General features: G+C 32.8%; 1 protein-coding gene across 1 annotated transcript in view; it reads left to right on the top strand.

Annotated features, from left to right (window-relative positions):
* The first annotated feature begins 1,499 nt into the window (after positions 1-1,499).
* Positions 1,500-15,885, top strand: part of LOC126856927 (UDP-glycosyltransferase UGT5-like) — a 40,415-nt gene continuing 26,029 nt past the window's right edge. The window contains exons 1-2 of the mRNA XM_050605948.1: positions 1,500-2,808; positions 11,214-11,433. Of these exons, the coding sequence (XP_050461905.1) occupies positions 1,695-2,808; positions 11,214-11,433 (1,334 nt within the window). The 5' untranslated portion in view covers positions 1,500-1,694. The remainder of the gene's footprint in view (positions 2,809-11,213; positions 11,434-15,885) is intronic.

The raw sequence follows: 15,885 nt of genomic DNA, 5'->3' as shown, positions 1-15,885 counted from the left end.
TCGCTTTAGCCACGTGTCGATCTTCCGGATACAATTAAGGTCACAATTGCGCGTGACGGCAATTCTCCCCTGGATTTCCTTCCTCTCTTTAGATATCCGCCGCTGTAATCGTCTTAATTCGTCGGGACAAAGTAAAAGTAGATGAAAGAGAGAGAGAGAGAGAGAGAGAGAGGAGGAGGCGAGGAGAGGAATAAAGGACAAAAAAAAGAAGAAACAATAAATGTTTTGAATAGATCATTATACAGCATCACGTGCCTTAATAATGCACGTAATACAAGATATTTCAAAAACAATGTATGCTAAAAAGAAAATAGAAAATTAAAAAAATATTTATATAATATCTTATAAATAAAAATTATTATATTACTTATTGTGACTTGCATATTGTAACCTATTTGAAGAGTTAGACATATTTATACCGTGATAAAGTGTTTTGTAGTTTGTGATAATATATATGGCTCGATTTATCTTGCACCAATTTAACTTAATAAAAATTACTTTAAAAAAATAACAGTTTGTTATAAATGTAAGTTTGATAAAATTATTGATAAAATTATTGACAATTTAAATTGTAATCTGAATGTACATTTTTTTTTGCAATACTCTATTTGTTCAAAAACATGATTTTGTTCGTAATATATTTTAATATGTTTATATATATATATATAATATTTATGATCTTTCTTTCTCTCTCTTATTTTTCCAGCTTATGCACATTTAGTGCTCATCAAGTTCACGTTTTTAACTTTGAAGAAAACAATGCATTTATAATTTTTATTGATAATAATTAGAATATATTCTAACTCATTTAAAGATTTTAAAAAGAATTTGTTTACATCATAAAAGAACGCGTTGCTTCTTTGAATTATTCAATGTGAAGATTATGATGCAAATTAAAAATAAATCTATTTATTATCAATTCTAATTTCAATTTATTATGCAAACGTAGTCAGTTATAACGATAATTACTTACGTAATCCGTGAGTTTCAGTAACAACATCAGGGACGTAGCAAGCCTTGTTTTTCTCGTAGTATTTTATTTTTAGCTTATTATTTTAGATAACATGCAATCATAGGAAAATTTTCGAAAAGTTTTCATAATTTTGCCATCAAATAATTAATAATTAGAAATATGAGATGCATCTAAATTCGATTGTTTGAGTGATTTTTTCATGTTAGCATTTTTTTGAGTTAGCATCATTATTATTCAATCATAATAATTTTTAAGAATAATTTTGAAGAGTATTTTTATTTCGATTAGTCATTGGTATAGAATGTTATCTTACGAAATAGTCGCGGGGAACTGGAATCTTTATCGTCGTCGTATAGGCAACGTGACGACTGGTGTCGAATAGGCATTGAACTCGAACAGTTAGTTTGATATATATATATATATATATATATATATATATATATATATATATAGAGAGAGAGAGAGAGAGAGAGAGAGAGAGAGAGAGAACGAACAGGCAGAGATATATTGATTGTCTGTGCGCCAGTTGGTTGGCAAAGATTGACGGAGGAGGTCGATCAGTGCTTAAATGTTGATTTACGTTTATTGCATCTACTCACCGTGAATTAGGCGTCTATTTCAATATATATATATATATATATATATATATATATATATATATATATTTATATAAATATTATATAAATATTATATAAATATTATATAAATATATGTGTGCGATATGTGGCGGATATATTCGTTTAGTGTTTTCCTTCTGATCATAGTATTTTCGACATGCTGTTCATCTGTCAATGAGACTGTATTTGTGAATACAGATAAGACAAAATTCAAAATATTAAGTATCTTCGGATATCTCGGCAAAAGTCACTTCGATGTGTTTAAGCCGCTTTTGGAGGAGCTAGCCTACCGGGGTCATGAAATCACTGTGATTTCATATTTTCCCCGAACCAAGAATGCCAAAATGAAGAAACCGCTGCCTAATTATAAGGATATCGATCTGGTAGATCCTAAGATCGGCGTCTATGTGAACAAGATAGATCTTCAACAAATCAGTCATTCATTTCGTCCATTCAACGAACTTTTTTTGTTGAAATCCTTGGCTGATGTAGCGTGCAATGTCACTCTACGAAATCCAGCGATAAAGGAGCTCCTCCGATCCGATGAAAAATTCGACGTGATCCTCACGGAGAATTTCAACACTGATTGTTTTCTGGGTTTTATTCATCATTTCAAAACGCCTTATCTGACCGTTTCATCGCATCAAATCACGCCGTGGACTAATGAAGACATGGGCAACGAAGATAATCCCAGCTATATCCCAAATATATTTCTTGGTTTAACCAGGCCAATGAATTTTCTTAACAGAATGAAAAATACTATGACAGTACTGTTTTTTAAGGCGTTCTACGAATATTGGATTCGACCCGACGATCAAGTCATCGCCAACAAGGTGTTCGGTCCTGATCTCCCAAAATTAAAAAAGATTGCTCAGCAATCGAGCGCATTGTTGGTAAACATTCATAGCAGTCTTCACGGCAGTAGACCTCAATTGCCGAACGTAGTTGAGATTGGCGGAATTCATATTCCGTCTAAGATTAATCCGTTGCCAAAGGACATAGTTGAATTCCTCGATAGCGCGCACGATGGAGCGCTCCTATTAAGCCTCGGTTCCATGATTAAAGCGACCACCATGCCGCAGAAAAAGCTGGATGCGATAATGAAGGTGCTTACCTCAATTCCGCGAAAGGTTATTTGGAAATGGGAGGTTGATGATCTACCACATAAAATGGACAATGTCATGACCAGAAAATGGTTGCCTCAATTTGACGTGATGAGTAAGTGAGGAAAGCGAATGTTTTATTTTCTCTTTTCCAGAAGATGACTTCTGTTTAGAGTCGAGTCGTTGCTTAGTGAATTGATATTCTTGATTTACTGCATTAATAAGACTACGATTAAATATATATGTGTGCGTGTACATGAAATCAATCATTAATTATGAGGATTAAATTTTAAAGTTTAAATTTTAGTCTAATCATATTTTATAAAATCATTATATTTTATCAAAAAGAATAAGAAAAAATTTCAGCTTATTTTTTAGCATTTTAATATATTTTGTATTTTATTAAAATTTTTTGATTTTTTTTACTTATTTTGAAAGTTGATAGTGAAAACATGTGATGCGTTTTTGTCTTTTATATGAAGTGTTATGCCATTTTTTGATTACGACATTTTGGATTATATTTAATTAGTAATTAAAAAAAATACAGGCCAAAAAAGATTTTTTTTGTAACTCTAATCAGAATAGGTGCTTTTTTAAAAATTTTCGGCCACAAAAAACAATGCTGTCCAAATTGCTCTATTAGGTTTTAAAGTTATTTTGAACATAAAAATAAGAAATCAGCGATTTTTTATTTTAAAATTCAAAACAACTTTAATCTCATGTGATGAAGCAGTTTGGACAGCAATATTATTTTTTTATGGCCGAAAATCTATAAAGAAACACCTACTCTGATTAGAGTTACTTGACAAATTTTTTTTTGTCGATCTGTGCTAGTTAAAATAATGTAATCTTGCGTTATTTAATATTCATTATTTACTATTTACTTATTATTTCTGTTTACATAAACATATATCTTTTACTAGCTAATAAATTCAGTATTTTTCAAATAAATATTATATTATTTAACTACTAAATATTATATTATTTAAATACTATTTATAGTTTTAGATACCGTTATTTTGTTGTGTATATTATAAATATATATAGAGCCTGATAATGTAAAAAGATAACATAATGAAGGATTGATCATAGTTAAACGCAAACTATTGTATACATTAAGATACATATTTTGTATACATTAAGATACACATTTCAATTTATTTTCTGTTTGGTTTGCTATATTTTTTATCGTATTGCTTCGCTTTCGAAGTTCATCAATTAAATATAATATTTTATTATGTTGCTTATTAATTAACTGCAATTAATTAATTGCAACAGAATATGCATAATGTTCCTTACCTTTCTTTAACATACTTATTAAAATATGTAGAACGAAAAAATATGAAAGCGAAATAAAAAATTAATAAAATAGATAGAAAATTTTATTGCTGAATAATCATAATTATAATTTATGCGATAATATTTTGAAGAATTGAATTTTAATGTACAGTTATAGGAAACGTCGATTCATCAACTATCATAAATGAGGTTTTCGTTTCGGTAACAAATACGCAATATCAATCGCGTGACAAATTCGCGCGGCGTCGATTATGGTTGCGGATAATTCTGTCTTGCGACAGTTTGTTTTCGTGACTCGCGCTTTTTTATAATAGAACAAGCCGCGCACACGCGGATTTGCAATGGTAATGCGCTGTTAAAAATTTCACCGAGTTGTTTTAGATATCTTAACATATTTTATTGCCCTCGCAACTACGCACGCACCTTCAATGATCGATGACGGCTGCACCTGCGGTGCACGATTTTATTTTTTTCTTTATTCTTTTTTTGTCTTTTTATCTATATTTTTGCCATTTTATCGCGTTGCTCGCGGTTAAACTGTACTGACCACGGAACAGGATGGAAACATCCCGTTCGTCCGCTGCTTCCGGTCTCACTGTTTTCTATTAATAATAATCCCTTTTATTCCCGAGCCGGCTTTACGCGTTTTCGTGAAACGGTTCATGAAACACGATTTCGGCAGTAAAGTTTTATTTTTTTCAAAGGCTTTTGTAATCGATGATCCGCTTACTGTATCTTTTTTATCTTTGCTTTTAGTTATGTTGATTAATAGTTAATAAACATATTTAAAAAACATTTGCTTGCCGATAAGAGATTGCAATTTTTATATAACTGGTTTTATAATAATGATTGATAATGCAACTTGCATAATATATAATTTTTTCCATTTGTTATAATGATATGAAAGAAGAGATTGAATGTGTCATTTTCTCGTCGATTATTATAGCTTTTTGTTTGCGTAACACACTCGTCATCGTAATTCTATACTGAATCGATTTGTCTTTACAGTCTGCGAACGTATTCCTGTGGATGATACTATTACATGAAATATACACTCGCGTGCAAATGTAACAATGTGCGACCGTTGCAATCGCAGTCGTGTGTCAGCAGTAACTCTCTGAGAATAATGTTGCTTGAAAGATTACCACTTTTTTATTGTCTTCATTAACTTGAAAGTACGTTGTTTTTTTTTTCTTTTCAAGTCTATACAAAATAGGAGACTGGATTAATAGTATTGACAGTTGATGAAATCAACTTATTATATTTAATATTATATAAATTATTTTCAGTTAATATCAAGCTATCGAATGATAGTAATAAATAAAAAAAGAAGCAGTTGTTTAAAATTTTCAACAATCATGAATATCTTCAAATTGTTTGAGATTTGAGATTTAAAAAAAATTAAATTCTAAACGCAATGACATATCGTGCATAAGAATTACGCATGAAAATCACGTGAGAGGCAATGAAATGGGATACGTATTATAGGATTATCTCTACTGCAGATTAGTGCAGATTATCTGTGTGTGTGTGTGTGTGTGTGTGTCGGGTATGTGTTATTCGATTCGCAAGCGTCCCGAATAAATGTGTTTATCAGCCATGACCGCGAGAAATTGGAATACTTCCGGAAAGAGCCGGAATTCTCTGGCTAAGCGAGCGCGGTGAAACTAATCGCGTTGAATCGCGGCGAAATCGGTCGACGCGCGCGAAACATTGAAAGCAGCTTTCGAATCCTCGAAATCGTACGGTAGCTACGGTATGTGCTATTTGGCCCGGGCCACGCGGGGGCGAGCGTCAAATAGTTTTGAACATCCGAATCGGGAAAGCCGGGCGTTGGCATATTTGAGAAGCTTTTGGTGCCCCTGGATACGATTTGCACCAATCTGGAATAATGGTACACGCTCGAATGTCAGAATAATTGACAGCGAATTTGACGCTGAAGAAATTAACAAAGGTATCAGCAATATGAATATTTATGACTTTTATATAAGAGGAAATGAACACGTCTGTAAGAGTTTTAATAATTGAAAAATGAAATGCCTTCTAAAAATCTGTCGAGAGAGAAGAAAGAGAAAGAGACAGAAAGAGAGAATATGTATTATAATATGTAATATTTTATGCTAAAAATAATTAATGGACGCTATATAATTTGTATAGACAACATATAATAAGAAAAAATATAATGAAGATTAAATGTTTGTTTATGGAATTATAAACATTAGGCTGAAAATTTAATTTTCATTAATGAATATATTTCTGAATAGTCATTACTTGCATTCAGGATGCAAAAGTCAAGTGAAAGATAAGTCAAGATAATTTTTCTTATTATATCTACTTGTTAGATTCTTATGTTTTATTTATTCTAATGCGTTTTAATTACATTCTAAAAATTTATTTTTAATCAGTCGTCTTCAAGACGAAAAGGCTTATCTTTCGACAACCATCATGTTAATTTATTTACCCGATAACGTGATCCGAATATTTTGGCAGTTTTGCCTAGATTATTCGCTTGTGCGGGGAGAGACAGACAGTGCGTCTACTATGCGTCCGCGGAGATGGCGAGAAAGAAGGTAAAAGCCGACAAGATCGCGAGGTAGAAGGCGAAGAGACTGCCGTGAGAATTTTCGCGTAAGCACTTTTGCAGCTCGGCCTCTGTCGAGTGAAACGACTTTAATTAGGCAACTCGCTAACGACCCGACGGCAACATAAATCACCGTTAAAGCTCCCTCGGCTACGCCGGGAACCACCCTCGTTCTCGTCTTCTTGATCTTCCTCTCTCTTTCTCTCTCGGTTTCTCTTACGTTTGCCACCATGTCACTTCTGCCCCTTCCGCTCGTCGCCACGGTCCATCATCTATGAGCCTAACGCTTCGTTACTTTATTTCGGAATATGTCCACCAGTGAATTACTTCTTTCGAAATATTGTAAAATGATAATCCAAACTATTTTCCCAAACAAGATTTCGCGCCATCGCCATTATATGACTTCACAGGGGATATTTCTAAGTGTTGTTAATTAAGATTCAGGAATTTATTATACGATGTTTTAGGAAATATGAAGAAGTCTAATAGCTAATTAAACAATTAAAAAAAAAATTTCTTACGTAATAGATAATACATGTACATATATTCTAAAAAGTAGTTTCCTTATATTTAAAACATTCTGTATTTATTTAACACCTGTTCTTTAATTCTTTTTTTTTAGAATTAGATTTTTTTCTTTAGAATTTTTATAATGAATACAAGTAGCTACGTTTTTTGTTCAGCAATTATGTAATCGCGAACTTTTCTTGCATCGGTTATTAAATCGCAATTTGCATAATATTTTTTTGTCTCCTTTCTCTCTCTCTCTCTTTATGTTATTTGTTAGTGTTAAAGATTTACAATTGAGATTCATCATTTATTTACATGCCCATTTGCTGAAATTGAATTATTCTAATTATTATATCTACTTGTTATCATCACGTTTATATATAATTTTGAATGTAATAATCACATATACACACAATGTTCGTGCTTTTAAAGCACGCAGCTTAAATAGAAAAGAACTAGTTTATATAACTTGACCAGAAAATTTGATATAAGCATTTAAAATAAGCTTCTTTTAATAAAACACAAATTTACGAGATTAAAATTACGAGATTATTTTTTTTACTTCCCTCGCTTTATTTATGTTTTTACATTATTCATATCTGACTATATAGATATAAAATGTGATATAAAATTACATTCTCGCAACATATATTACTTGAAATAAAATATGAGCTTATTTTTATTACGTTTAGAATTACAATTGCAAAGTTCATATGTGCCTTCAAAACGATTAGATTATTTTTATCTTTTTCTCTTTTTCTATCTTACCTTCTTTCTCTTTGCTATTCGCTTATTTCATTTTTATATTTTTGAAGTGTTAATTTGTGAAAAGAATTCTCTTTACTTCTTTTATTTTTAATAAAATAATTTCACGAATCGAGTAAACAAGAAATTCACAATCAAAGTCTTCGCATACGCGACCTCTAATCTTATCGTCGGCGTTCTTTTTTTTCGAATGTGTTCTACATCCACATCGTCGAGAATTGCTTGTGTAGCCCGAGGCGAACCTGAAACGAGTTCCAAGATCGCTCATCGCTCGTCTTCGATTTTGACATGATGCGTATTTTCGTGCACGTTCGAGCGTAAACAGTGATTTCGCAAACGGAGGAGATATCGTTGTCTTCTTATCGGACTTCCGCGCGTATATTTTGCGAATATGCATTTGCTACAGATTGCAAGTATGAAGCCCCGGAGAAAAGATAAGCAGAATAAGAGAATTTTTTCCAAAATTTTCTTTTTTGAAAGTTCCATCCTTGTATTTGCTCTCACATTTGTAACAAATCATGTAACTTATGTAAAATGATTTAAATTATAATATATATTTATATTATTATAATTATATAATAATATTATATATATGTTAGTTATATTACTATAATAAAAATAATATTATATATATTACTATAATAAAAATAATTCTAAATGTGTATTACAAATTAATTTGCTTGTATATCATATATTGATATTATAATAATGTAATAACAATTTTTACCTTAAGTCTCTCTTTTCTTGACTGTATTCAGACTGCATTCCTGTATTTCAACATAATCCTGCTAAAACTATGTTGTAAGTTGGTCAGACACTACGATCGATCGCTTTAATTTTATTATCTCACTTCGTGACTGCCGTACCTTGATCTCTTCTCTGTCCTACTTCTTTTTCTTTTCCTCTCGCTCTTTCCTGCTCGAAGCTACTTCCGTATTTTTCGTGCTCTTTCCTCCCTTATTTTCGCGTACCCTATGAGATCGCGTTACGTTCTCTCACAGTTTCTTTTTACTTCCTATCTTTTATGCAATACTAGAGGTACGTTATATCCCGAAGTTAGAAAATTCTTGAATGAGAAAGGATTATCTTTAACTTGTGTTTTAATTGGAATATCGATCGCCTTAAAAAATATGTGAAGTACTTTTCCTTACCAACTTTTTCAAGGCAGAAAATGGGAAAAATTATAAAGATGTATTAATATAACATTTACATTTTTATTTTTTTATTTTTTTTTTTTTTCGATAGCTGATATTGAAATCCTTGCGCAAAAGAGCTGTTCGATCCTTGTTAATATTATCTTTTCTAACCGCGCGTCACACTGGCTGCGGATAGCATCCATTCGCGTGCAACGCGGCGCACGGGGATGCACGATGGATTTTATATCGCGCGTGATTTACCACGCGATGGGGATGGAGGAAATCTCGGAGCGCGAATCTTACACGGCGAGAATTTTCTCTCTCTCTCTCTCTCTCTCTTCGATTTTTCGTTACCGGCATATTTCACGCGCGCGCGTCGCTGGCAAAAATTCAGGCCAGACCGATAGATATCCCTTGTCACGTATCGACGTGCGCCGGAAGAGATGATACGGATGCATCGAGAGTGATGCGAAACCTCGAGATGAGGCGCATCTTTTTCCTCGACGTGGTGCGTGGAAATATATTCGTGCGCGATGTGTGAGGATGTGTAAAGTAAATCCTCACAAATATTCGCGTACGTCCTCTTCCATGGACCCGTGTGTTGTGGCAGGCATTGGCGGTAATGGAATTTGACATTAGGATCGACACGGCCGTTGTACGGGAAGAGGAAATATAGACAGCTCTACAAGAGAGAAAGAGAGAGCGAACGCGAGCGCGAGACTTTTATCGTGAATATTGGTGGTCGTCGAAAATTCCAACCGCGAGATCAACGTTGTGAATGCGAGATAACATCGTACATGCGTGCATTTACAGAGAGAAAGAGAAAGAGAAAAAAGAAAAAAAGAAAAAAAAATATATAAAAGAGATATGATATTTGTACGTACGAAATTACTCTAGAAGAATTACTTAATTGACAAAAAATATTAATTTAACAGTTAATTAATCAGTAGTATATTCACATTTGCAGATTTTAATAATATTTTGTTTTCCTTTTATACACAGAAAGAAATTTTATTAGGAAGGATTAATAAAAAATTACTGCAAAAATCTCAACATTTGATATTGGTGAACACTAATTAAAATTTTTTGAGCTTACAATTAGCGGAAATTGCGTTGTTTTATTGGCCATTAATTATGCAGAGTTATATTAATACTTATTGTAAATGTATTTTTAGTAAATACAAAATGTAGTGTATGTGCGAAGATTATATTAGCAAATATTTAGATATGGCATGTAGATACGCAAAAATTTGTATTCCAATTTTTAATTACTATATTACTCTTTTGCATACTTTTAATTTTTCTTTTATATTCCTCAAATTATAATTTTTTAATATGTTTATATCATACGTTAAATCAGAAAACAGTAATTGTAAATTTCTCTCTTAAGTATTTGATATTATCTGAGAAATAATTTTTCTTTTATATTCCCCGAATTATAATTTTTTAGTATGTTTATATTATACGTTAAATCAGAAAACAGTAATTATAAATTTCTCTCTTAAGTATTTGATACTATCTGAGAAATATAGTAATCGCGAAGGAATATCCCTTCTTTGCTTCAACATCTCTAATGTTCGAACTGCGATTATTATTGAGGTAATACGCGGTTATTAATGGATTAAACTCGTAATTTGCGTCACAATCAATTATGAATTATCGAATTGCATCCGTAATTCGTCTGTTAATTGCATTGTTAATTATAGATTTTTCGTTATAAGTGCACGCACGCGACGGCGAATGCATGCGTAATTAATCAATTAAGGCTTGTCGCGCGAGCGGAAGATTACGTGCTCTTGGCAATTCCATTTAGGGTCAGAGTCATTTGTAACGGCCTGTTACGCGCGGCTCTCTGTAGCTCTGACATTTTTAGTGCAAATTGCGATTTGAATATTTTGTACTCGCCATTGGCTTTGTAAATTGAACCGCTGTTTACAATGTAATTAAAAAAGCTTTTACATAGTTCACTAAAATACCAATAGTATTGCTATTAAATTAAAACAACGCTTCAATTGATTTAAAAGCAATAAACAAGATTAATTATTTTTTTTTCATTTACTTTAACTTCCATATTTTTTAAACGTCTTTTACCAAAATTCGTTTTCTTTTCTCTTCTGAGATTTCTTTTCTATTTTTTTTTTAAATATATATTTTATAGTATCTTAACTTATTAATTATAATTATTAATTAATATTTATTAATACTGATGTAAAATTATTGTGTTTCCAGATCATCCAAATATTAAGTGTTACCTGGGTCATGGCGGACTTCTTGGAGTCTCGGAGGCTGTCTACGTAGGATTGCCGATGATCTTGATACCGATATACGGCGATCAGTTTCATAATGCGGCTGCAGTGAAGACCAGAGGTACCGCGGTAGAACTCTCGTTCAATGATTTGAGTGAACAATCATTGAGACATGCTTTGGACGCTTGTTTTAACAATACCAGGTACGTTATTGTTGAGTTTTTTTCAATTTTAGAATGAGAAACTTGTTGTTAGTTTTTTTTTTTACTCCAATAAAGATATAAATATAGATATATGATAGAGAACAAAAAGATAACAACAAATTTTTTTTTTAATAAATCTTATCACGAATATATATATATTTATTTATTTTATTACATTGATGAAATATAAATTAACGACAATCTTGATCCATTTCGCGATAAGCTTTTTTATCATCGACGAAGTCGAGAATAAAACTGTCGCAAGATTAACAATTTAAATTCGTTATTATTTTATTTGGAACATATCCGAGATTAACTTCTTCGCTAGACATATCTAATGAATGCAGGCTTTCTGGAATTTCGCCGATGTATTTCCGGCGCATGGTTACTTATTATAGTAAACTTCCATGCCACTGATATCGATTACGTTAAAATTTCTCACGCGTGAGATGTCGTAGCGGAACGGAAATCACGGAAAAGGATCGCAGTGAAAAAAAAAAGAAGAATTGCATAATCTGTGCGGATATTCGCTCCGTTGAATATCTCACGAGCCGTCCGGATATACCGGATATCCGGCAAGTGCATCGTCGTTGCAGCGCGCAGCCGAGGCGCCTCGTTAATCCGTAGCGCGGCTCACTGGCGTTCCAACTCCCTTCTCTATTCTCTTTTCTCTTTATCTCCTTTTCCACTTTTCTTCTTTTCTCTTTCTCTTTCTCTTTCTTTTACCCCAGTTTTCAATCCCCTTCATTGACATCCCTTTCTTTTTATCTGACGCTGTATACCGCTGTCTCGTTCGTTCTCTAAGAAGATAGACAGCGTTGGAAAGGGCAAAAGGGAAAAAAAGACCATTGAGCGGAGGGCACGGTGTATCCAACACTCTTGGCATAGCCCTCCGGCAGGCAAATTTTTTTTCCTCTCTTTCGGCACGCCACCGCTCTCTTCGTTGCAAATTCGAGGCACGAATCACGGAAAGAGCGAACGTGTTCCCCGGATGGTCCTCCAGCACTCTTCACCCTCCCCCTTAATTCTTTTTTTTTCGTCGATCGACGAACAAGCGAGTGAGCGAACGCAGCTGCCTCACGCACGCGCGCATCCGGCGTGGGAAATCGCATGGGAAATTTCGCGAGCATTAAATGTTTCACGGGGGCACCGAATCAACGGTGCGATGACGACGACGAGGCGGGACCGAAATGAAATTTTACATTATTCAACGCTGCCTCCCTCCCCCCTCTCCCCAATCCATCCTCTTCCTCTCGTGCCCATCTCACTCTCTCCTCTCGCCAAGTACGGTCAACTTGTTAACCGCACGCACCCTCGTTACCGAGCCAACCGCGAACTATAACCACTCTCCATAGTATACTCAGGGGTGTCGAACGCGTGAAAGATCGGTGAACGAAGGGATCGATGTCCCGTGGGATAAGCGAAGGAGCTATACCTTCATTTATTTGACGTAATCAACTTCTGTAGAATTTTACGATATCCTATTTTGTAGAAGGCCTAGAAGAGATTTGATTGATAACTGGATTACAATTTAAAAAAAATAAAGAATAAACTGATACGAGTTAAATGCGCATTAAACGCGAAGAAATTAAATGATTTTATTATTTTTAATATTCTAATTATTTAGGAAAATTAATTTAATTTTAATTTAATTTTTGAGATTGTATTTATACAACTCGAAAGTTTCCGCCCTTTGAGAGATAACTTAATTCTAAAAAAATTCTAAAAAAAAAGGAACATTTAATTGCTAGTTTTTTTTTTAATAAATATATATTTTAATGCGCAATATTTTGCGTTTTATTTTATTTTTATATATTTATTCAACATTTCTCAAAGTAAAAAATATAATATTCCGCGTGAAAGCAATACTCTGCTAAATATGCTGCAATATATAATTAGATGCAAAAAGAATATGTATGCAATTTTAAAATCTTGTAATTATACTTCTCTATGAAATTTCAATCGATCCGTCTCCGTGATTCTAATGACGCTTCGAAATTTATCATTATCATAATATGCATGTATGCGGTTTCTGTTTCTCTCGTTAACATGAAATTTGCATTTTATGTAATGCATCAAAAAATGAGCGTTATATAATAATTATGCGTGTATATGCAATGTTTAAAACGCTAGATTTCCAAAGAGACGATATCCTTTTTTTTTAAATTACTGTATTTTGCTATTTATATTATATTACATTATTAAAGAAAATATCAAACATGTTGTTTAGAAGATGATTAATATATTCACACAACTTTGACACACACATTCCCAACATTTAATGAAAATTACATTTGCGAATTATACATAGGAATCCATTGCTAATTGTTAGGGCGTGTTAAGGAGAAAGAGAAAAACTCAAACCCTAACGGAAACTTAGGCTTAACAAAAACTTAATCCTATTTGTACCTAATTTGTGCTTAATCCTATTTGTGGTTGATGAAATAAGGGTCACAAAAGTTACAATCCCATGTTATTACAATTCTCCTTTTGTCTTATTCAAAATTTCCTGCAACATGATTAAGTGTTTCTCGATATATCGGAATAGATTTATTTTACATTGCGTAAAAAATATAAATGTCTATTCATCTATCAAGTGCAGGCGTTGATGATGTAGACGTAGCGAAGTAAATGTAGAAAATTACGAAACTAATAATCGTAACTGGATACTGTACGATTATTATTTACGATACACAATTTATCAGTGTGGCAATCGTTTTTTACGGTACTCCTGCGAATTCTCCATCGTGAGATCGTTATGAAATACGGTACGTTTAATTTAGCGAAACGAGGCAGCGCCGATGTATATCATCGTGCAAAAATTCGCGAACCGCTAATTACCCTGGAAATGGCCAACAATCGTGAGTTTATAAGGAAATTACGTTCTTTCCTTCTCTTTCACGGAACACGTTTTATGCAGAAATTAATTCCAAGGTACCCCATTTACATTCGCGATTATCAAGTAAAATATAATTATCAACGTTATGTATTATCATACAATTATAAATTAATTATTAAAAAATGTTATACTATATAAATCTTAAGATGCAAGACTAATTAAATTTGTAATGAATTTATTGAAGCCACGATTATATATGCAAATCTAAAATGTGCGATAATCAATTTGCTATTGCGATGCCAAAAAAACGTACTTAATATCGGGGCAACAATCGATACGCAAATTCTTTTCGCGCGATACACGCTACGGTGACGCGTGAATAATCCGGTCGAGCGAGATAAAGCCGGCTTAATAAATCAGAGGGGATATGAAATTGTTGCGCCGGGCTGCTCGTTTTCGCGTCCTACGACACTCCTTAACGTCGGTGTAATCACGATGTCGCCGGATTTACGAGCCGGCGCGCCTTGGACCTTTAACTAAGGATTCGCTAAAGTTGGGCGCGATATGTATATATATATATACATATATATATATATATATATATATATATATATATATATACATATATATATATATATATATATATATATATATATACACACGCGTGATTCCAGTTTCATTATAATACCGTCCGCACACACGAATTTATCCACTCGGCCTCTAGAAGACGATTCTCTAAGTTATAATCCTTTGTCTTTTGTATTTCTGACTGTTGGGATTATAAATATAGAAGATAAGAATTATAAAATGTAGTATAGATATTGTAATGAAAAAAAACACACAAAATATATATATATATAAAATGTTAATTATTTCAAATTTTTATTAATTTATTTATCAAGGAAGATCTTATTTAACTGTATTCAAGTTGGTTACTTTGAAGGCAGCAATTTAAAAAATGGAATTAAATTTTAAACTGAGATTTAATTTTTCATGATTATATATTATTGAAAACTTTTCTAAAATTTCTTTCGCACGTTTATTCCTCGGAATCAATTCTTGATATGTAGAGAGATAATTTAATTCTTTTTGTACTCATAAAGATTAAAATATGGAATTCCATTTTCATAATATATCCGCGTGGAAGACAGTTTCTAATTTATATAGCGATTCTAACCGGACATGCGTTTCAATGTTTCACATGTCGATAATGTGAAAGTGATTATTGAAATGGATCACATGTGCGTCATTCAATACGATATGGTGAATCCGCATTGTTTTAGAAAATACGGTGCAATTATTTGAATGCGATATTATATGAGCGAAGAGAATGCTGAATTATCGAATGGTTTGAAAACGCTGCTAACATCATTTCGCCAATGTTGCCGCTGTTATACGGATCCATAACGTGATAATTATCGCGCGGTGCGCATTTACGAATATGAGACGCATATTATAGTAAAATTGCGATACAATCGAATATAGCTTTTCTACAAACCATCCCTTCTGTCCTCTTTTGTGGTCTTTAAAAATATAATGTGTGCGTTGCACGGTTTATTTCGATAAACTCCGCATAATGTAATAACACATGTGCACCTTTGACAGATCCATCA

Source organism: Cataglyphis hispanica, chromosome 20, assembly GCF_021464435.1.
Source record: "Cataglyphis hispanica isolate Lineage 1 chromosome 20, ULB_Chis1_1.0, whole genome shotgun sequence".
NCBI lineage: Eukaryota > Metazoa > Arthropoda > Insecta > Hymenoptera > Formicidae > Cataglyphis > Cataglyphis hispanica.
The sequence above is the reverse complement of the archived record's forward strand: the minus strand, read 5'-3'. Positions and strand labels throughout refer to the sequence as shown.